The 22,886-nt window shown below is 34.1% G+C and overlaps 1 protein-coding gene across 3 annotated transcripts in view; it reads right to left on the bottom strand.

Annotated features, from left to right (window-relative positions):
* CABCOCO1 (ciliary associated calcium binding coiled-coil 1) overlaps positions 1-22,886 on the bottom strand; it is a 111,669-nt gene that overhangs the window by 66,930 nt on the left and 21,853 nt on the right. For all 3 annotated transcript variants that reach the window (XM_087863084.1, XM_045783325.2, XM_087863083.1), the window contains 2 exons: positions 15,334-15,478; positions 11,033-11,105 (listed from right to left, as the gene is read on the bottom strand). In XM_087863084.1, coding sequence (XP_087719210.1) covers positions 11,033-11,105; positions 15,334-15,478 — 218 coding nt within the window. The remainder of the gene's footprint in view (positions 1-11,032; positions 11,106-15,333; positions 15,479-22,886) is intronic.

Below are 22,886 nucleotides of genomic sequence, written 5' to 3' on the forward strand. Positions count from 1 at the left end.
AAACACAAATACGTATGTATGTGTTTAAATATATGTGCGTGTGTGTGTGTGTGTGTGCGTGTGTGTGTGTGTATATATATATATATAACCTTTGAAAGTACAAATGATCCAAGATTTGATGTGTTGTCACTTTGGTAAAATTAAAATGAATAAATATTTTTAAAATGTACTATGCATACATAATTCATGATATCAATTTTATTTTCTTAGGAAAAATTTGGGATGCTATAGCACAACACCAGATTTTTACTCTATAAATGACTTTTCAGCTAAACCTAATTTATACTTAAAATGTGGCAGCAACACACTTGCAAAGTATTTAATTTTATGGATTGAGAGTTCACCTATTTTTCCTATTCAGTCTTTTATTTTGTAAACACCCAGATGATCTCTCTCTGTCAATATATTAGTATGGAAACATGTTTTTATGCCTGCACTTAATTTACAAAATGTGCCTCAATATTTCTTGGGAATGCACTAGGGAGCTCTACAACCATATTAGCATTGGCTGTTGTCAGCGTTCCAGTTGGCCATTCTAATAGGTGTGTAGTGGTACCCCATCGTTGTTTTAATTTGCATTTCCCTAATGAAATATGATGTGGAGCATCTTTTCATATGCTTATTTGCCATCTGTATATATTCTTTGGTGTGGTCTGTTAAGATCTTTGGACCATTTTATAATCAGATTGTTTGTTCTCTTATTGTTGAGTTTTAAGAGTTCTTTGTATATTCTGGATCAAATGTATTTTTTTGCGAATATTTACTCCAGTCCGTGGCTTATCTTCACATTCTCATGATACTGACTTCCCCAGAGCAGAAGTTTTTTATTTTAATGAAGTCCAGCTAAATCAATTATTTCTTTCATGAATTGTGCCTTAATGTTGTATTTTAACGTCATCGCCATACCCAAGATCATCTAGGTTTTCTCCTACATCATCTTCTAGGAGTTTTATAGTTGTGTTTTACATTTAGATCTGTGATCCATTTGAGTTAATTTTTGTAGAGGGTATAAGTTCTGTGTCTAGATTCATTTCTTTGCGTGTGGATATCAAGTTCTTCCAGCACCATTTGTTCAAAAAGTTATCTTTGTTCCATTGTATTGCTTTTCTCCTTTGTCAAAGATCAATTGAATATATTTATAAAGGTCTATTTCTGTGTTCTCTATTCTATTCTATTAATCTATTTGTCCATTCTTTACCAGTACCACACTGTCTTGATTACTTTAGCTTTATGTAAGTCTTGAAGTCAGGTAGTGTCAGTTTTCCAACTTTGTTCTTCTTCAACATTGTATTGGCTATTCTGGGCCTTTTGCCTCTCCATATAAACTTTAAAATGAGTTTTTTGATTTTCATAAGATAATTTTTTGGGACTTTGATTGTGAATGCATTTAATCTATACATCACATTGGGAAGAACTGACAGCATAACAATATTGAGTCTTCCTATCCATGATCATGGACTGTATCTCTCCATTTATTTAGTTCTTGATTTTATTCATCAGAGTTTTGAAGTTCTCCTCATACAAATGTTGTACTTATTTATTTAAACTTATACCTAAGTATTTCAGGTTTTGGAGCTAATGTAAATGGTAAAGTGGCAAAAGAAACTACTGGATGTAGGCCTTTAGTAATGCAGGGGTAAGGCATGAGGGTAGAGAACATGATCTATGGTTCTATGAAAACATATTGGTCTTTGGGGAGCCTGTGCCTCTGGACTGCAAACTTCACAGGAGTTTCTGCTTTTTTCTCCCTTCTTAGATGGGACAGGATGGCTAGAGTGGGCTGGAGTTGGGTGTTTCCATTTACGCAGCTTGATCAGATTGTGATAATACCTCAGCAGGTTAGGCTCTGGTTAACTCATTTCCCTTGAGTGCAGGTCTTGTTAAGAATAACTAAGTGGTCTGGCATATTTCAAAGTGGTTCTTTTTCCTCTCTCCCTGCCAGAAATACAATGGCATTTTTCTCAATATTTACTGTGGACTTCTGATCAAGCTCTGGGAGGTAAATCTCACAATGTAGTGGGGCCCCTCATGACTGGGCCCATTTGGAGTTTTTAACTCTCAAGAGTTGTTAGCACTGAGCCTCCAGCAATTCATCAACTGCATTTCAGGTTTTCTTACCCTGGCACTGGTTCCCATGGCAGTTTCTACTCATAAGTCTGTTACAAGAAGCCACAGTGACCTGAATTTGCCTGTCCATCTCCCCAATCTTGGGGGCAACCCATTTGCCCTGTGTCCCTCCCTCTCATATATATCCAAGAAGAGTTGTTGATTTTCAGTCTCTTCAGCTTTTTAGTCTTTGTTAGGATCAAGTGGAGAACTCAAACTCCGTACGTGCAGATCTGGAAACCAGTACTAAGGTTTTTAGAGATTTTACTATTGTATGCTTAGATGTGAATTTTACTATATGGTATGTTTAGAGGTAAATCAAAGCTAAAGTGGTGTGAAGTTTATTATTTCTAGAAAATTAATTCTTCAAATGTTGTGTCTACCTTTTCATTGTGGAATTGACTTCAGTTGCTCTATGGCATGCCTTTTTCACTCTATCAGTATTCTCCTATACATTTTACTGTGTTTATTATACTTTTGCATAGCCATGCTTCATCTTTGGTATTTTCTTTTGATTTACCTTCCAATTTACCAATTTTCTCTGTAGTCATTGCTACCTGTTGTTAAACACATCCATTTGGTTATTAATTTCAATTATTATATTTTCTAATTCCAGAATATCCATTTAGTATTTTTAATAGTTTCTAATTTTCTGCTGAAATTCACTATCTTGTATTTGACTTTCCAGAATATTTCTTATTTCTTAAGCATAATTATTTTACAGTGCATGACTAATAACTCCAGCATCTGAAATACTTATTGGTCTATTTCTATTTTTTGTGTGCCTCACAATTTTAGTGAGTGACAGACACTGGTTATAAAAAAAAAAACTGTTGAGTTTGTTTTACTCTACAGAGGAGGTTAATGGAACTACACATGGATACTCTTTTTTTTTTTTTTTTTTAAAGATTTTATTTATTTATTCGACAGAGATAGAGACAGCCAGCGAGAGAGGGAACACAAGCAGGGGGAGTGGGAGAGGAAGAAGCAGGCTCATAGCAGAAGAGCCTGATGTGGGGCTCGATCCCAGATCGCCGGGATCACGCCCTGAGCCGAAGGCAGACGCTTAACCGCTGTGCCACCCAGGCGCCCCTACACATGGATACTCTTAAATCTACAAAAATCTGAGATAATTTGAAGCTGAAGTTCAGTTTATGACAGGGCTCATTTCTTCATGTATGGTCCTTTGGAGTCCCAACATGCAACTTGTCAGATTTACTATGTTTCCTTCTCCTCTAGTTTTTGTTCTCCTAGTACCATGTGTCTACCAAACCATTTCCAAATGCAGACTCACTTCTTTGGCCTCCATTTTTTTTTTTTTAACTTTTCTAGTTCCAATACTTTCAAACATTTAAGTCTTTAAAAAAAAGACTTGTCCAGATTTTCTAGTTGTTTTTAGGAGAAGTGTGGGGCCAAATTATAATTTCTCATTATGGGATATGTCTGCTGTTATAGGAAATAGATCTCTTAATAGGTTAGGCTCATTTTCAAGTTTGGGGTGAGGTAGAAATCTAACTTTTTAAATCAAACACATAGCACATTATCCTGACTGGTTTTAAATGCCACTTTTCTGAATACTTGTATATGTTACATACTAGAAACACACACATGAATTTAATTCTAAATTTTATATTGAAGGAAAAATAAACTATCATATCTGAACTATATAATCAACTGTATACTGATAATGGTGATGATGGTGATGATGATGATGATGATGATGATGATGATGATGATGATAATGACAAAGGAGGAGGAGGAAGAGGAGATGGGAGGAAGAGTAACGGAAGAGGAGGAAGAGGAAAAGGCATTGCCATATCAGATACCAAAACAGTCTGTAAAGCTACGGTAGTTAAAACAATATGGTATTCAGACAGGGATTGACAAACAGACTAGTGGGGTCATTGGTCAAAGAGGAGACAACTTGAGCATTAATAAGAATAGTAATTAAAATAGATCAAAATGCAACAAATGTGTGCTATTAAATCAAAGTCTATATTAGTTTCCTATTCATGCTATAGCAAATTACCACAAACTGAGTGGCTTAAAACAACACAGATTTATCTTACAGTTATGGATGTCAGAAGTTCTCAACTTAACATGTTGACAGGGCTGCATCCATCCTAGAGCCTGTCTAGGAGAATCTGTTTCTTGCCTTATCTATCCCCCTAGAGGCTACCTTAATTCCTTCGCTCCTGGTTTCTTCCTCCATTTTTAAGGCTAGTAACAGCATCTTTAAATTTCTCTCCCTGTCTCTGACTCTGACTCTCCTTTCTTCCTTTTTCTTTTATAAGGAACCTTATGATTACATTGAGCCCACTTAGATAATCCATGATAATCTCCCCATTTCAAATCCTTTAATTTAGTCACATCTGCAAAGCCCCTTTTGCCATGTAAGACTACACATTCAGAGGTTCCAGGAATTAGTATTCAAGCATCTTGAGCTGGGTGGGGGGAATCATTCAGTCTATCACGGTCACTTTTGGAGGATACTAAAAATCCAACTTATTGTTTTGAAAACTATTAAAGAAAGAAGAAGAATCTAGCAATTATCCTGTCTTTTCTATATAAACTGTACCTCAGTTTAACCAAATAATTAAAGGGTGGAAGTTTCTTTTTATAGAAGTATCCAGCTCATAAATGAAAAAAGAATGACGAAGTAGAATATCATCATTTTTAACCCTTAATGGAATAATAGATCTAAGTAATGGTGATCAGAGGTTGCTAACATCACAAAAAAGAAAACCAGACCTATTTGCCTCCTAATATAATTGTACAGAACCACCTATAAATTCTTCTTTCAAAGCATTTGAACTGAAATCCAGTCAGTCTTCCAACATTTAACTACCCATTCACTAGAAATATGGAAGATAGAGAAATGTTAAGAATAGCACAGGAACGCAATTGGCAAACTAGGCTGTGGAGAATTCTATAGGACAGAAGATGTGGATTTTTCAACAAACAAATTATAAGGAAATAAAAAAATACAAATAGTGAACCTATAAATTTAAAATGACATAAGAATTTAATTGCAACATGGATATTTTATTTGGGTGCTACTTCAAACAAACATACAAACACATGGATACATAAATAAAACACAAATACAGGCAACTTATAAGATAATCAGGGGCTTTTAAACAATAGCTGTGTATGTGATGATATTGAAGAGTTACTTTAAATTCATTATATTTTAGAATCACATATTAAAATGCTTAACCATTATGGCCATAAGATCATAACTGTTGAATAGTTAGTCGGTAAATGAGGGTTAATATCCTATTCCTTCTACTTTGTATTTGATTGAAATGTTCGACAATAAAAATTTTTAAAAAATTACTTGGTAAATTGCCACAATAATCATGGCACTTTGTGATTATGCTGAGTTTACAGGTTAATTTGGAATGACATGATATCTTCATAAATTGAGTCTTCTCAACTGGGAGCATGTTTTACTTTCCATTTACTCAGAATTAAAAACAATTATCTTTACTAAAACGACTTAATTTTTTTGTATTACCCTTGCATGTTTTGGTCATTTGTAAAAATGTTATAGTTTTTATTATTATCGGAGTGATCCTTTTCTATTGGGTTGTTACTAATAAATAAGAAAATATTATATTCTAATTGATGGTTTCATATAATACCATCTGCAAACAATGAAAGCTTTGTGTCTTATTTTCAATATTTTTCTTTTTCTTCTACTTTTGACTTCTTTTTTGCTTTATTCCATTGGCTAGGAACTAAAAAGCAATGTTGGTAATAATAATCAGCTTTGTTGTATTCCTTATGGTTATTTTAATGTTTTCATTAAGATATTTTTAGAGAGTTTCTTATGTTGGTATATTCTCAGTTAGGAATATAGTTATATATTACTGATAAACTGAAGTTTTTTTCAAGTGAAAAATGGGTGTCTAATTTTATCAAATACTTTATATTGTATCTATTGAGATGGTCACTTGGTTTTTCTCCCCATAAGCTGATAATGTACTGAGTTGCATTAACAGATATCCCACAGTTAAACCAACCTTCCACATATGGAATAAATCCTATTTGAACATTCAATCTTCTGCTATATTTCACTTCCTAATATTTTATTTAAGATTGTTGCATCTATTTTCATACCTGAGATTGCCCATAACTTTGTGTTATTCTTTTTCACTTTTGGTTATAATTCATTATCAATTCATAGAATAAGTTGAAAGCATTCTCAGAATTATACTAACTTCAAAGAATGAGTTGAAAGCTCACGAACTCCTTCTATCCTCTATCATAATTTTTATATAAAAGGGAATTATCTACTTTAGAAATGTTGGTGAAACTAGCCTGTAAAATCTTCTAGGTCTGAAGCCATTTTTACGTTTGGACTTTTCAATGTCTTATGTAATTATCATTCTGTTAAGATTTTCTAAATCCCCTCAAGTAAATATTGGTAATTTACAGTTCCAACTATGGTTTTTTCTAGATTTTCAAACCTATCAACATAAAATTATACCTGATACTTTATTGAAAGTTTTCAAATCTTATTTTAAATTTCCAGGATCTCTATTAGTTCCTTTTTCAAGAATACACTAAACTTTCAAACTTTGTTGAGAATATTAATCATACTTAAATCTTCTACCATTTGCTCTATCAACTCTGTTCCTCAGCTCTTCTTTGATTTGTTAATAGAGTTTCATGTCTATCTGTGATTTTATTTTACTCAACTGCTTGGTGTTTTTGGACTGCCAGCTTATCTTTACATTAGATGGTCTTGGTTTACTTGCCTGGAGATGTTTGTTTGCTGAAGTTTGTCGCCAGAGACTATAGGAGAGGGGCAAATAATAGTGGCAGTTAGATGTGCCAGTACCTTATACTCAGGGTATATTCGTCATTTCTCCTGGAAACTTCAGAACTGCTCTCCTCTTTGGTGTCAATGTCCATACTAGCTTCTTTAGTTTAGGAGCAAATACTATGGAGTCCCTGTGCTCTGCACAAGCAGCAGAGGGTGAAGGGGCTGAATAGTGTAGTTGCTCTGTAAGCAGTCCCCTACATGCTTTTTTCCTTCTAAAACTTTCTCCCCTTTCCTTATCAGTCACGGATGTCTACAGAAAGTTCATTAACTCGGTTGCATCTTCTTTGTATGTATGAGGCTGTGGTTTCATCTAAACAGCAATCTATAATTTTACATGTTATAAAATCTTTTATCCATAGCATTATAGATTTTTGAAATTTTTGGCCTCTTGTGGAATTTGGGATGGAAGAGTCATACATGCCCGCTTAGTTCACTCTTTTGGTAAAGTCATTCTTCCCTTTTGCAAAGGCTCTTTCTGTTTCTTTGGGGGATCTATTCATCCACTGTCACCCATTCAAAATGGCTTACTTGGATCTTCTAGTAGCATTACTCCACTCCTCTGGCCATGGTGATTAATAGAGAGTGGACACGTAGCACAAGCCTAGCCAATAATGTTAACAATGTGAGGAGGAATGTCCCTTTCTCCTGGAGTTACTAAACTGCAGCTCCCTCTGTCATGTCTCCCACCAGCGGGAGGAAGGACTGTGCAGCAGAAGGCAATGAGACCAAAACAAAAGGAATCAGAGGAAAGAGATTAAAAAGGTCTAAGAGAGATGAGAATTGGATATATCCTTGCATATGCACATTCACATGTTCACATTGTTTGACTAGTTAGAGCCAGTTAACCTTAGTCCAGCTCACTTTCTATTTACCAGTTGGTGATCAAGTAATATACCCTTCCTTTTTTTTTTTTTTTAATTGCTTGAACTATTTTGAGTAGGATTTCTTTCATGACACTAAAAAAAAAAAAAATTACAGTACACTGCCTAACTCATTCACAACCTTTGGATTTCCTCTTAGATTTCACTTGTTCTTAGAAACCTCTATAAGCCTTAAATCTACAGGTTAGATATTCCTCTTTGTCTTCTATTTGTTCTCATAGGATCACAACATTTTGGGTCCTTCACTATAATTAATTTTTTTAAAAAGATTTTATTTATTTATTTGACAGAGAGAAAGCAAGCCAATGAGAGAGGGAACACAAGCAGGGGTAGTGGGAGGAGAAGAAGCAAGCTCCCAGCAGAAGAGCCTGATGGGTGCTGGATCCCAGGGATCCAGGATCACACCCTGAGCTGAAGGCAGATGCTTAACGACGGAGCCACCCAGGTGACCCACTATAATTAATTATTTAATCAACTTTCTCCTCTCATTAGAGGAAAAGAATTGTTGCTTATCATTGTGTGTCCCTGGAAATTAACAAACCCTTCAAGGTAATAGGGACCTGGTAACATATGTTGAATGAATAAATAAGTAATTTTATAGCTATATCATCTCACTTTAATAGATGCCTGGTGGTAGACACCTGACTAGAGCCATGACTTCGGGTATCTGCTATGAGTTTGATCATCACCATTGCTAATATCTTATGGTGTTCTTTGTGTGCAATTATTAAGTGTTTCGTGTAGTTTTTAGGTAACAAAAACAAAGAACATAGCAGTTTCCAGGTTTCTTTCTGGGTGCGGCCTTAGGCCAAGGAAGATACATATCCCCAAAGGAGAATCTGATTCCCTTACAATTCTTGTGTTAGAGGATCTGTGGGCTAATTGCATTGTCAAAACAAGACATGGAGAGTTCCTGGCTTAAGTGACTAAAAAGGAGTCTTCATCTCTGTATTTATTTAGTTAGTTTCCATTTTATTTATTTATTTATTTATGTATATTTAAATTTTAGTTAACACAGTGCAATGTTGGTTTCAGGAGTAGAATTCAGTGACTCATCTCTTTAAATCGTGAGTGAAACTCATATACTTCATCCTCTCTAGTGGCTACAACTATGGAAATTTGCTGCTTTCATTTTGTCATTCTCCTAGCTTATTCTGGTTGTTTACTGCCTTTCAACATATACAATCTGTGAACCACTGAATGAACTGCATGTTAAAACCCAAGAGAAGTATGAGTATGGTTTATTTATGCTCTTTTCTTAACAGAAGTTAACATTTAGTAATTATCCTTGGAGGGAATTTATGTGCTTTGTTATAATCGCCGATCCACAATTAGGAAAGAAACTAAATTTTGTCAGTGTTCTTTAATTTGCATGCTAGCCTGAGAGTTAAATTTGGAACATTTATGCAATTGTTGTGTGGACCTTACTTGGTTCCAGAGAACTGAGGTCAGCATGAATAATCACATTAGCGGGGCAGACCTCTGCCTCCTCTATAAAGGTTGTTAATTAAAAAACATATTTGCACCGAGGGTTATCACACACTTCCACAATGCCATTAAATATTGTAGTATAATACTTGCTTTGGTTAATCCTTTAAAATACCATGAGTGGTCTAATTCTTGAAGACCCAATATCCCTTCATTAAAGATTTTTTTATAGCTCTGGTCAGCTTGGAGAAAATACAAAAGACAAAGGAAAATAAAGGCGCCAATCCCAGTCTACTTTCTCCATTTTATCTTTCCATAAGCATAAATGTCACCTAAATATATCCTTACACCAAAGAAGAAAGGCATGATTGTGCCACTAACAAAGGGAAAAGGGAGTTCTTTATGAAATTTTTTCTTGATGATTCTAAATATCTGCTTATGCTGTTGAAGCCATTATCATTTCCCCAAAGTTTTGCTGAATAGATGAGATAGGGTTGTATTCCAAACCGATCATTATTGCAACACTGTGCCCTACATGATGTAATTCTCCAATGGAAATGTTTTCAGTAAAACTTTGTCAAGAGACACCTAATTTAAGACATAGTATGATGAGACCACAAAGAAGAAATTTTAAGGAAAGTCAAAGGCAAAAAGGGCTCCTTGTTTTCCTTCAATTCACTTAAAAGGCCAGCATTAGAACAAGTACCCACATGGAGGATGAGTAACAGTGACTGAGGTGTTTATGAAGTAAGTGCTTTATAAACTCCAGAATAACAACACTCTGGCAGACAGAACGGTTGGCACATTCCACCTGGTGCTTAATATCAAGAAAATTATAAAGATCACATAAATATCACTTATGTACTGTTTATTTGTGACCATGGCCACTCCTACGTCTGATACTTCTGGGCAACGTAGCCTCCTCCAGTAGTTGAGAACTTAAGGAGCACTTTTTATGGAATCTTTACCCTCCTTAAGATGTTTTCTTGCCCAGGATTAATTTATTGCAATTATGAATACGTAAAGCTGTTCTAAAGTATCTTCAAGTACATCATTTTTCATAGAAATGCTATTGTATTCAATGTCACGGAATCACTTATGTATTAATTGAGGGCCACTCTGGGGCATTATACTCTGTGCTTTGGTAGAAAAACAGCGCCTCATCCTTGCCATCAAGGAAATTACAGTTGAATTGTGTTGACTATATTAATCCACGAAAAATAATTAGAAAACCATATAGCATAGTGCATATTTATGTGCTTATTGGTGTAGTAAGAGTAACCAGTATTCAGCAGAAAGAGATCAACTAGAATAAAATAATAGAATGTGATTAAAGACTTTGTCTAAACCCTTCCTTTGAGATGCAATGCAATTAAGGAAGATTTGCTCCACTGAGGAAGTGGGATTTGAATTAGACCTTAAAAAATGAGTAGATTGAAAAAAATGTGAAATTAGAAGAGATTTAACTGAATTAATTTATCTCACTTTTCCCAATTTTCTTTGTATGAAGACATACATAACCCATTCAATTTTGCTTTGTCAAATAATCCATAAATACATAAAGTATATGTGATTAACAATGCTTTTAATGCCGAAAGACAGCTTATTTTCTTAATCCAAAGCTCACTTTATGTAATTATTCTTTTTGCAAACTACTAGTTGGTGATATTAACACTTGAGTAATCCTGACAAGAAGTTGCTTTAAGCAGTTAAAGATCCAGATGCTGATCAGCATGCATTAAGTGATTCAGCTTAATTGGTTCCATCTAGATAAATTACTTACCTCAGTTCCTATCACAATTTCTTCCCTGGTAGAATAGAATAGAAACTCATATAGCTTGTAGTGTTGAAATAAGCTGAAATACAAAATAAATTTGCAAGTTTATTTTAGGAAAGAAAATAAATATGTGAGAGTATTTATTAAAGGAAGGTTGTTCATAGTGACCAAGCAAAAGGCATTAAACACTAATATGGAGTTAGCTACATCTTTTATTCCAAATGAATTGTCCAGAAATGGTGAGAAACCAATGATTTACTTTTTTGAGACCTTGACAGTATAACGCAGTACCTAATATAAGATCAGTAAATTAATCTGTGATGAATGGATAGATTTGGGATAAGGGAGCAATTAGATTGCATCTTGACTTTTCTTGGTTGACAACCAAATAATGCACTGTCCTTAAATAACACCAAATTTCACATTATTTTTTATGTTCTGCTTCAGACTAGAGTCAATTTCCTCGGGACTGAATGGCACTGAATTCTATAATCTACCTCTGTATCAATTCTCATATTCTCAAACTGTTTCAAGATTAAATTAATCTCTGATAACACCTGAAAATGAGGCAACATGAACTGAAATCCATTTAGAAGTTGTCTGGTTTTCTTGTAGAATATTTGATCACACGTCAAAATGAGGAATTAATTTAAGAAAGATAACTTCTTCAGTTTCTACCCAAAGACTAGGTGGTCAGTGTATAAAAACTGTGAAGAGCTAAAAGATAGGAGTCTTAAAACAAGTTTTTCTAGTAAGTTTAAAAAATCTCAGCAATGTATTATTGAGAGTTAAAAATTTACTGAAGGGCTGATTTCTAATATCCTGTTTATGATAATATTTGAATTTTTCTAATTCTCTTCCTGCTGGTTGGGAAAATTAATAGACTCATAATACAGCAAAATGCCCAAGAACAAAAAAAATTGTCTTAGTGGTTTCTCTTTCACTCTGGTGCCTTTTGCTATTTAAGAAAATTGATTTTAATATAACTGAGAAATTAACATTTGCAAAATGTAGCTACAGAGCATGTATAATAATGGCTTCTCCTGAATGCTGTAATGGATCAAAGTTTCAATTCATTTGAAATCAATGAAGAAATCCTCAGGCAGCTGGGTCTCTCTGAGTTATATCAGCAGTTGATTTCACTACTAACACAAACCATTAAAAAATGATGGGTATGCAAACTCAGTCATTTTTTTTTTTAAAAAACCCTCGTATGTTCAAATTAGTCATCAACACTCAGAAAACTAACTTAGCTTTTGACATTACTTTGATTTGTTGGCTAGAAAATACATCAAGATTAGTGAAGTTTGATGATTCAATGAAGCAAAATAAATTCAAATTCTCCTTCCCTTACATTGCTTAGCTAGAGAAAGCTTTAAGGTTAAAAATATTACACTGGCAATAACTGATTTTGAGCAGAAAAATTAAAGACTGTAGAGTATTTGGAAATAACTTGGCTTCCTGTCAGTGAATTAGTGTAAAATTTTCCTTCCATCTCATATTACACAAAGAAGTTAATTCATAAATCTTCCTTCCTGCAATTTTATAATCTTTCAGCCTTATTCTCCTCATTGTGTATAGGAATTAGATTGTCTTATGCCAAAAGGGAAGTTCAGTTCTTACAATGAAAATAAAATTCATGACTTGGATGCAGTGGTCAAAGATGCAAGTTGGGGCAAGGCCAGGACTAGGGTAAGACAGATGAGGGGAGGGGGTCACCTAGGGAGGAGGCACTTTTCAGAGCCAGGTCAAGTTGCCTCCATTGCCTCACTCTGGTCCAAAGTGACACCTCTGCTATGGGAATACATTTCCTCCTTCTTCCTTTAGAAGGAAGACTTCCAGCTGACTCAAGCCCCTAGACTATTTTGTCAAACATCTTGTCTTAGTCCTAAATCAAAGGGAGGAATAAAATGGGTCAAGACATCTGGGCTCCATGCCAGGAAGTAGGATACCCTGTTGTGCACAGAGGGGCAGTGTTGATTTTCTTATATTGAGTAAATGCCTGGGCACATTACCTTCACCTAATTCCCAAGGAATAGGTAGAATACACAATGACAGATGGATACTTGGACTAGATATATCTAAATGATGCCTTATATTGAAAAGCTGCAGTAGCATTTATATTTGTATATATTACATAAAATATATCAATATATATATTGCATGAGTAGATCGGTCAGTACTTAATGTTAGAGAATTTTGGTATTAGTTTTTTTCAAGTCACAGACACATGATAGAATATACAATTTAGATTCTATTAACAGTATCAAATAAAATTTCAATTTTATTGCCAGTTAAGTTTCACGTGTTATAGGTCATGTTCTAAAAACTACTCTCCCTAAATTGATGAGAGCTTTCACTGGTTGAGTAAATTTAATATCAGATTAAATTGAAACATGCTTATACTTTCAATAATTGAGTTAGCTTCATATTTATAAAACTTCTTTGTAGTCATTAAAATGAAAAATATTACATGGTTTAATTGCCATTAAATTTATATTTGTGGACCTATAAGTCATTCTAAATAGGAATTGTAGAAAAGGACATTTCTTTTTACACAACATCAGAATCAATTCTAGATATTATACTAACTGATATTTTATTTTCTGTAACGGATGCATTTAAAATGTACAATTTCTTTGAAATCACAATATGAAGATTTAATAGCATCAAAAATAGTTCTGATTTACTTTACATGACTAATCTCTCAAATATTACTTTTTTGTTGTTGTTTTTAGAAATAAGAGTAGAAATTTTTGGTAAGTAAAGTTACCCTGGTAAACATTTAATAGTGACTAATACTGACATCCCTTCCTAATGTAACCATTTTCTGAAATGAAATGTCAAGAAGTTCACTGATGAGTGTCTGTCCAGAGAGACAAGATGAAAGAGAAAAGAGGTGCCATCTTTCACAACCTAGAAGGTGTCCTTAGAACGCCTGCATGAGTTTAGCTGTTACGGTTAACTACCAGTCCCGGTGCCCATTATAAACTTCCAGGGCTTAGAGCTCAGATGTAATAATGTGTTCTTCAAAGAGAGACCTGGTGGTATCAAATAGATTAAAAAAATAAATAAAAAATAAATAAAAAAAGGAAAGAAGGATGCTATACAAATGTGCAGAGAATTCCCCTCACCCAGCGATGCTGATGGGCTGAAAGACCTCGGGGAACAGGTTCTCCAATTCTGGATTTCAACACCCTTCCTTCCTCCCACCCAAGGACCTTGCTTTACTTTAATTGATTTGAAGAGTACTGTAGCTTTTAGTGAGAGACACACATTAGGAGGTATATGTTTTATATTAAGAAATCAAATATATCAAATGCTATCATATAAAAACATATTATATCATATACTGTTATTAATTCATGACAGAAAACAGTATATAAGCATTATCAAATTAAACATATTAATATTTAAAAAGCTTCCAGACTACAGCTAGGATCCTTGCCAAGCAAACCACGAGCATGTCTAGGACATCATGCAGCAACCTTTATTTTGAAATTTTAAAATTTAAAATTGGAAAACACTGCAGTATATAGTAATGGAGGAAAAAAAGATATTCTGCAGAAGCTTTTAGTTAGGCGAAAGAAAGATTTTTACCAACTCTTGTTTAAATATTTGCAAACTCTAAAAATGTCCCTTGGGAGAGATGCATGCCTCTAAGGCAGACCTTGTGACAGATTATATAAAAAGACAGATTTCTTAGTTCACCAATGAAGAATCACTGTAATAAAAATACCTTCTCTCCATTCACCATCATTTTCTAAGCATAAAGAAAAACTTAATTAGTTTAATTGGTCAATACTATAGAATATTTCAGGGCACATAATAAACTTGAGGAAGCTTGCACATAAATCTCTTTAATTTCTAATATAAAACATTAAAATAAATGTTTAAATGGAAATGAATGTTATTCTAAAATATGAAATTTTGATGTCAAGGCCAACTACTAAAATATAGAGTCTGTTGTAATCAAGTCTGATTAATCTAAAATAATAATTTTGTTAATAAAATATTAATTAGAGATTCAGAGAAAAAAAGAAATTTTTGGATAATTTATTATAATTCTAGATGAAATTATACCTATAAACACAAACCTTTTTAAGAATGGAAGGTTAGCCAAAAACTTAATGTCCTGAATTTTATTTATTGGATGGAAGATTTTAATATTCTCTCATCATTGACTGGGTTAATTACAGCATAAATTCTGTAAATGTCTAAAAATCAAATTCATTTCTATTTAATAGACATTTTGTAAAAGATAATGAAATGAAAAAATAAATGCTACTGAAAAAAAAAATCCATACCTGATTTTTAAGTAATCGATGACAGCATTGGCTTGTTTTATATTAAAGACATTCCATTCCTCATTTTTCTGTGAATGGGATGGTCCTATTTCAGCCATAACTTCTCCAAGCCATTTTATGCTGTCTTCCAAGGACATATGCAGTGCTAAAATAAGACCCAGAGAAGTCTTAAGCATTATTTTGATAGATGTTTTGGGAACAAAATAATCCAAGATGTCCTTAACGTGCAAATATTTACTTTTTCAATATTTGTGAGGCCAATTGTAATAACAGTGTTTTTTAATAAGTTAATAATTACATTTTGTATAAAAGAAGAGCAGCTGACACACCCAATAATTGCTGTGTACTGTAACACTACACAATTGTTTAAAGATTTTGCTTCCATTTTAAGATGCAAAGATAATTTAAAATCTACCTAAAAATTACTTTAAAATGGAAAATATACTTTTTAATGATCTTAGAATAAGAGCATATATGGAAATGACACAAAAGTTTTTTGGATTAGCTGGTGAGGAAGACCTACATGGTAGATTCAGTTACTGTAGACAGGAGAGCTGAACTCAGAACTGAAAATGTAAATGAACAGAGTCAACCAACACTTGGCTTTGGCTGATTGTTAACATGTGGGAATTTGGGACTGAAGATTTTCAATAGGATGCCAGAAATATGTATTTTTATACAAAACATTAAGAGATTTTTTTTCTTTTCCAAGCTACAGACTTATAACTTATGTAAGCTGTTTCTCAAATGTATGCCTGGTGGTGGTGGTGAGAGCCAGATGACGGCGCCGAGTGACGCTGACACCACTTTGCCACCATTACCAAAAATAAACAAGTCAATGATTGTGGTCTCTTGCAACTGAAAACAAACAAAAAAGCAAAAGTATCTTCTATGGCATGTGTCCAGTTGAAAAAAAAAAAAGCAGATAAATGTCAAAAGCCTTAGACTTAACATTTATAGTGTTTAAAATACAAATAGGAACTTCCATTATCTTTCCCTGTTTAATTATGCTCATTTTTACTGTGACAGACAAAATATTGTTACATCACACACACATACACAGACACACGCTGACAAGTGATGAGCATAGATGTAAAACTGAAGAGTCTGGAGGTGGAGAGCTGAAAGTCTCTAGCAAAGACGAGGTTGGACCAGCTTCTTGGGGGCCATGTTAGCTGGGGGCCAGGAGGAAGGCTCTGGGGAGCACTGTGCTGTTCCATGTGAGCCCCACCCTCCCAGTCAGTCCCAGCCAAACCTCTGTCTCTCTCAGGAATCCATCAGTTAACTTTCCACTTCTTGCTAATGGAGTGAGTTTTTCAGGGCAGCAAGAGGGGGTAATGCACAGGATTTATGAGAACATAAGCTGATTGTTGGACACAGCCACTTAGGTTACACAGCTACTCTTTCACTCTGGGATGTGTTATGACCCCAGATTACTGATAAAATAACAGTAAAGCAATTAAAAATTTTAGGAAGACACTATAAACACTAACTTGCAATTTGTTTCATCTAGATTGTTTTCTACCTGTAGGAATTAGAATGAAGCAAACTATGTAACAATTAAAAACTGGTTTAATGAATGGTAATTGGTCCCTTTCTCATAGCCTTCCTCCAGATCGTCTTTTATAAATGTCAGATACATGAATTATTGCTGGTTAACTGGGCTTTCCTATATCATTCTAAGGGGAGCTCAATTATTATTGTACATTTCTTTCCTATGATAAACTTCTTTTGAAACTTTCTTGGGATAACTTCAGAAATGAAATATCTGTTGGATAAAAGCAATTCAAAATGAATGGATTGAAAATCTGAATCATTTTATTACTAAAATGGTATTAATTAGAGATGCAGAGAAAAAAGAAATTCTTAGATAATTGATTATAATTCTAGATGTAATTACACTTATCAAGCACAAAAACACATTTATATGACTATTTCCTTATGTTGAAATATAATTGACACTTTAAAACTGTTTTTCTATGTCTAATGTCTTTCTATAGATAATGGCTTTAAAAATTAGGAAAGTTATCATTTCACTTATCTAACTGAAATATTTGCTCTTTTAAAAATCGCATTTAGTGATGTGATTAAAATATGAAAGATTAAACCATTTAAATAGTAAGAGCTGTTAGAAATAAAATTTATCTTTGAAAATTTAGGGTAATGAAAGAACACGCTAGTTGGAAGACTTAAGATGGCACCATATAACTGCTACTTACTAGCTAGGTGATCTGAGTTTCATTTTCTATATCTATAAATGAGAATAAGACCAATTTTCAAGATTATACTGTTGTTGTGAGGATCAAATAAGATATGCATGCCAAATACTTGGGAAACTGAAATGATATGTACACTAGTATATTACATATGTAGAGCGCTTTCTAGAATCAGCCTAAAGCTGGCAACGTTTGATATAGTAGTAGGGAGGGTGTGTTCTCACTCACTGGGGCTAATGCTTGTGACTTTAAGGAGTTATTTAATCTTTCTAAATCTCATTTATTTTCCTCATTTTTAAAATGGGGAGAATAATAGAACTATTTCAAGATTATGTGTGAATTAAATGAGACAGAATTTGGAAAGCAAATGCACTGACTGGCACAAGTTAATCCTACCCAAATGTTACCTATTATTATCATTCCTATTTAGTGGAAAATAGTTCAATTTCATAGAACTAAAAAGTATTCTATGGTTATTTGCTAATATTCATGCTATATACAGGCGAATAAATCTAGGCCCATAGACCCGGACAGAAGTCAAATACCCAGTCTAATACTTGACAGCTTGTCCTTGGTCAGGCTCTGGAAAAACTAGACCCAAAAATGTATACTGTTTGTTTGTTTGAAGATTTATTTATTTATTTGAGGGTGAAAGCGAGATAGAGAGAGAACGGGAGCAGGAAGGTCAGAGGGAGTGGGAGAGAAGAATTTTCAAGCAGACTCCATGCTGAGCTCGGAGGCTGACCGGGGGCTTGATCTCAGGATACTGAGATCAGGACCTAAGCGGAAACCAAGAGTCAGTTGCTCGACCAACTGTGCCATGCAGACTCCCCAAAATGCGTATTATTAAGAGAACTGTACAAATCCTATGTTGCATAATATTTTAGTTTGAATCCACTCTGATTCCTGGTGGGTTGTCTTCAGTATGCCCTGTAGCACAAGTTTGAGACAAAGAACAGATCAGAAATTGAGTCAGTAGAAAATGCAGTTCCCTCACTAGAGTTTTATTAACGGGCAACCATGCTTCAGCTAACAGCCCCACCTATGTTCTTCAGTGCTTTTTCTGTTAAAATGTTGTTGGATGGGAATGTTCACTGTGGGCTCAGGACTCTACCACCTCCTCGTTTAAGTATAAACAGACTTTACCTCCTTTTCTGGCATGTTTGGCTAAAATTATATTATTTCCTGATGATAGTTATAACCTTGTTAGGTTTAAAGGTTTGAGATTTTTTTTTTTTCCTGCCAAAAGGAAAAACGAGATCCCTAGATTTTTTTTCTGGTTAGGTTTTACATATGTACTTTCACTGTCTCCTAGTTTAGGAGTAGCTGGATGGATCCTGCTCAAGTTTTTAAAATTCATTTTTGAACTGATATCAATGATATAAAATTTCACATAAAAAATATTTTCGAGTCAGTTGTAAGTTATGGAAAAAATTAAAATGGAAATATCTTGTCAAATTTGGAATGTGAGATTTATGAAAATGTTTTACTTTTCTTTATTCTGTTTCTAGTTGTGAACACTCAGCTAAAAGGTTGCAAAGCATAGGACTGTTCATGTCATGTATTCTTTTTTACAATTTAATTTTTGCATAGGTGATATAATCACATGGTTCAAAAACCATATGTGAACATATATTGTGAAAAGGCTTCCTCAACCTTTGTTGTACATGTGCCCAGTTCCTACAGCCTTCCCTACGGAAAATTTTTCCCCAGTGTTATTGAGAAATAATTGACATATGTCACTGTGTAAGTTTAAGGCACGCAGCATGATTTATTGTGAAATGATTGCTGCAATGGGTTTAGCTAAAACAGAAAAGTTTCAGTAGTATCACAGAGAGTTCCCATATACCCCATACAGTTTCCCATATTGCTAACATTACTGTGGTACATTTGGCACAACTAATGAACAAATATTGATACCTCATTATTGTCTAAATTCATACTTTCTTTGGATTTCTTTAGTTTTTAGTTTTTATTAAAGTCTTTTTTACTGTCCTAAGATCCCATCCAGGATACCACATTACATTCAGTCATCATGTCCCTTTAGACTCTACAGTTTCTTAGACTTGCCCTGGTTTTGATAGCCTTGACAGTTTTGAGAGGTACGATTTGGGCATTTTGTGATAAGTCCTTCAATTTTGGTTTGTCTAATATTTTTCTCATGATTAGACAGGGGTTAAGGATTTTGGGGAGGAAGACCACAGTGACAATTCTTATCACATTATATCAAAGGCATACGATATTCAATGTGGTGCGTTGTTAATGGTGCCAGCCTTAGTCACCTGGCTGAGACAGTGTTTATTTGCCTTCTCTACTGTAAAGCTCCAGTTTTCCCCCCTTCCCATACTGTCCTCTTTGGAAAGAAGTCACTGTGTAGCCCATATTCAAGGGGTGAAGAGTTGTGCTTTAACTTCTTGAGAGTGAATCATCTACATAAATTATTAGGAATTCTGTATGGGAGATTTGTAATTTACCCAGTTGATTATTTATATAAATCATTAATTTGTATCAGTATGGATTTGTGGATGTTAATTTTATACTTTGGACTATAATTCAATACTACTATGTTATTTTGTTCAAATTGTTCCAACTCTGGACATTGGAAACTTTTCATTTGGCTTCTCTATTCCATTGACATACCACCATCATTTTGATTTTTTGAGTACTTACTCTTAGCCACTACAATATGCCCCAGGTTCATTTCTATGTTCCCTGCTCCAGGTCTACAATCAGCCATTTCTCTAAGGAGCCCTGGTTCCTTTTATTGGAGAATTAAATTATAAACCAAGACCTGGTTCCTGGGTATGCTCACTAATACTGGATGTCATTGCTTCTAGGCCCTCTCTGTGGACAGAGCTGAGAAGTATATGTGTGTAAACCCGACATACACTAAACATGTACATTAAGTTAAACATGAGTTCATGCTAATGTCGCCAGGTGATATATCTATTTTTTTGCTTTTACAAACATTACTGCAACTGATGACTTTAGGTACATGTCTATAAGTGGATATGCAGGATAAATTCCCAAATGTGGAAGTGCTGGGTCAAAGGGGACAGTACATTTGTAAATTTGCTAACCTAAACTTCACAGAGGCGTTTTGAATATATTCTTCCATTAGAAATACAGGATAGTACCTATTTTCTTATAGCTTTGACAACTCAAAATGCTACCAAAATTTTATAGTTTTGTCAATCTGATATATAACAAATGATATTTCTGTGTAGTTTTAATTAGCATTTTCCTTATTATCTTTAATACTAAACTTTTCATTTGTTTAAGAAACACTTATACTGGGGCACCTGGGCGGCTTGGTCGGTTAAGCGTCAGACTCTTAGTTTCAGCTCAGGTCATGAGCTCAGGTCTCAGGGTTGTGAGATCAGGCTTTGCACTCAGTGGGGAGTCTGCTTCAGATTCTTTCTCCCTCTCCCTGTGCCCCTCCCCCCTCGTGCTTGTGCTCTCCCTCTCTCAAATAAATAAATCAAATCTTGAAAAAAAGAATCACCTGTATTTATTTAGCCATATCCTTGGCTTACTCTTCTATTGAATTACTGCTCTTTTTCTTCTTGCTTCTGCATACTCTTTTTATATTATAGAACTTAACAGCTTGCTGGTGTCTGAGATGGAATAATTTTCCCAGTTCTTACTCTTCTTTTGATTTTTTTTTTTTTTTTGGTATTTTTTCTTTGTCGACTTTTGACTTTTATATACCAACTTTAATTATCTTTGTCTTCATGGCTTTGGAATTGAGGCATAGTTATAAAGGTCTTCCCCATTCAAGGCTGTTATGTTTTCCTACAACATTTTTATAGTTTCAATTATTTTACATTTAAATAAAAAAGTGATCCACTTGGAATATATTCGGGTTTATGGACAGAAAGAGGGTTGGATCCTATTTTTTCTAGATGGACACAATATTATTTATTGAATAGTACATAGTTTCATCATAGATTTGAGATGTCATTTTATCAAATACTGAATTCCAGTGCTTGGGTCTATTTCTAAACTTTCCCTTCTGTTCTTTTGGTCTGTTTAGTCATTAACCACTGTGTTCAAATATTTGGGATTTTATAACACTACTAGTACTACTACTGCTAATAACAAGATATGCTATAGCTTATTACACTTTTTAAAGACAATTTGTATTTGCTTATTTTCCATATTTTTGTTAGAATCACCTTGCCTAGTAAGTCACCCCTAGGCAAAAGCACCACCACCAACAAAAAAAAGCTCTTGGTATTTCTTTGCAATACTAATATTATACATTAACTTAGAGAGATTTAGCATCTTTATGATGTGGAGTGTTTCCAAGAATGTTGTAGGATTTTTCCAAATGTTGAAAACTTCCTTGTAACCTTTAAAAGTGCTCTGAAGTTTTTTTTCATAACTTGTACATTTCTTTTTAAGGTTTATTCTTAGTTTGTTGTTGTTGTTGTTGTTGTTTTGTTAGAGCATATATTTTTTTCTTTCATTAAATCCCTTTGTTTTTCTACATAAATATATATTTTAAAAGTATTATTAGATTTCTTCAATTTTTACTTAATACTCTTTTTTTCTTTTTTTTTTTAAAGATTTTATTTATTTATTTGACAGAGAGAGAGACAGCCAGCGAGAGAGGGAACACAAGCAGGGGGAGTGGGAGAGGAAGAAGCAGGCTCATAGCGGAGGAGCCTGATGTGGGGCTCAATCCGATAATGCTGGGATCATACCCTGAGCCAAAGGCAGATTTTTAACCGCTGTGCCACCCAGGCGCCCCTAATATTCTTTTTCTGTTCAAGGCTCCCATTTATATGCTACATTATATTTAGTAGTCCTGTCTCCTGAGGTTCCCCTAGAGTGATCATTTCTCAATCTTTTCTCGTTTTTGATAACCTGGTCACTTTGGGAGGTATCAGTCAGATAGTTTGTACAATGTACCTTAATTTGGGTTTGTCTAATGTTTTCCTCATGGTTGACAGGAATTATGGGTTTTGATAGCTTTGCCTATTTTTAATGGGATTGTCTGTTTTCTTATTGTTTTGAGAGCTCTTTATATGTTATAGAGACAAGTCTTTGGTCAAATATGTGATTTACAGATATTTTTTCCTTGTCTGTAGCTTATCGCTTCATTCTTCTAACAGTGACTTTTCATAAAACAAAAGTTTTACAATTTTATGATGTCTAATTTATCATTTTTTCCCTATATGCATTATGTTTTGGGGGTCATGTCTAAGAACTTCTTGTAAAACCCCAGGTCATGAAGATTTTTGTTCCAGTTTTCTTCTAAAAAATTTATAATTTTCAATTCTAATTTTATATCTATGATCTAATTAGAGCTAATTATATCAAATAAAAGAT

This window comes from Ursus americanus, chromosome 6 (assembly GCF_024610735.1).
Source record: "Ursus americanus isolate L20-20 chromosome 6, mUrsAme1.1.p, whole genome shotgun sequence".
In the NCBI taxonomy this organism is placed as follows: Eukaryota; Metazoa; Chordata; class Mammalia; order Carnivora; family Ursidae; genus Ursus; species Ursus americanus.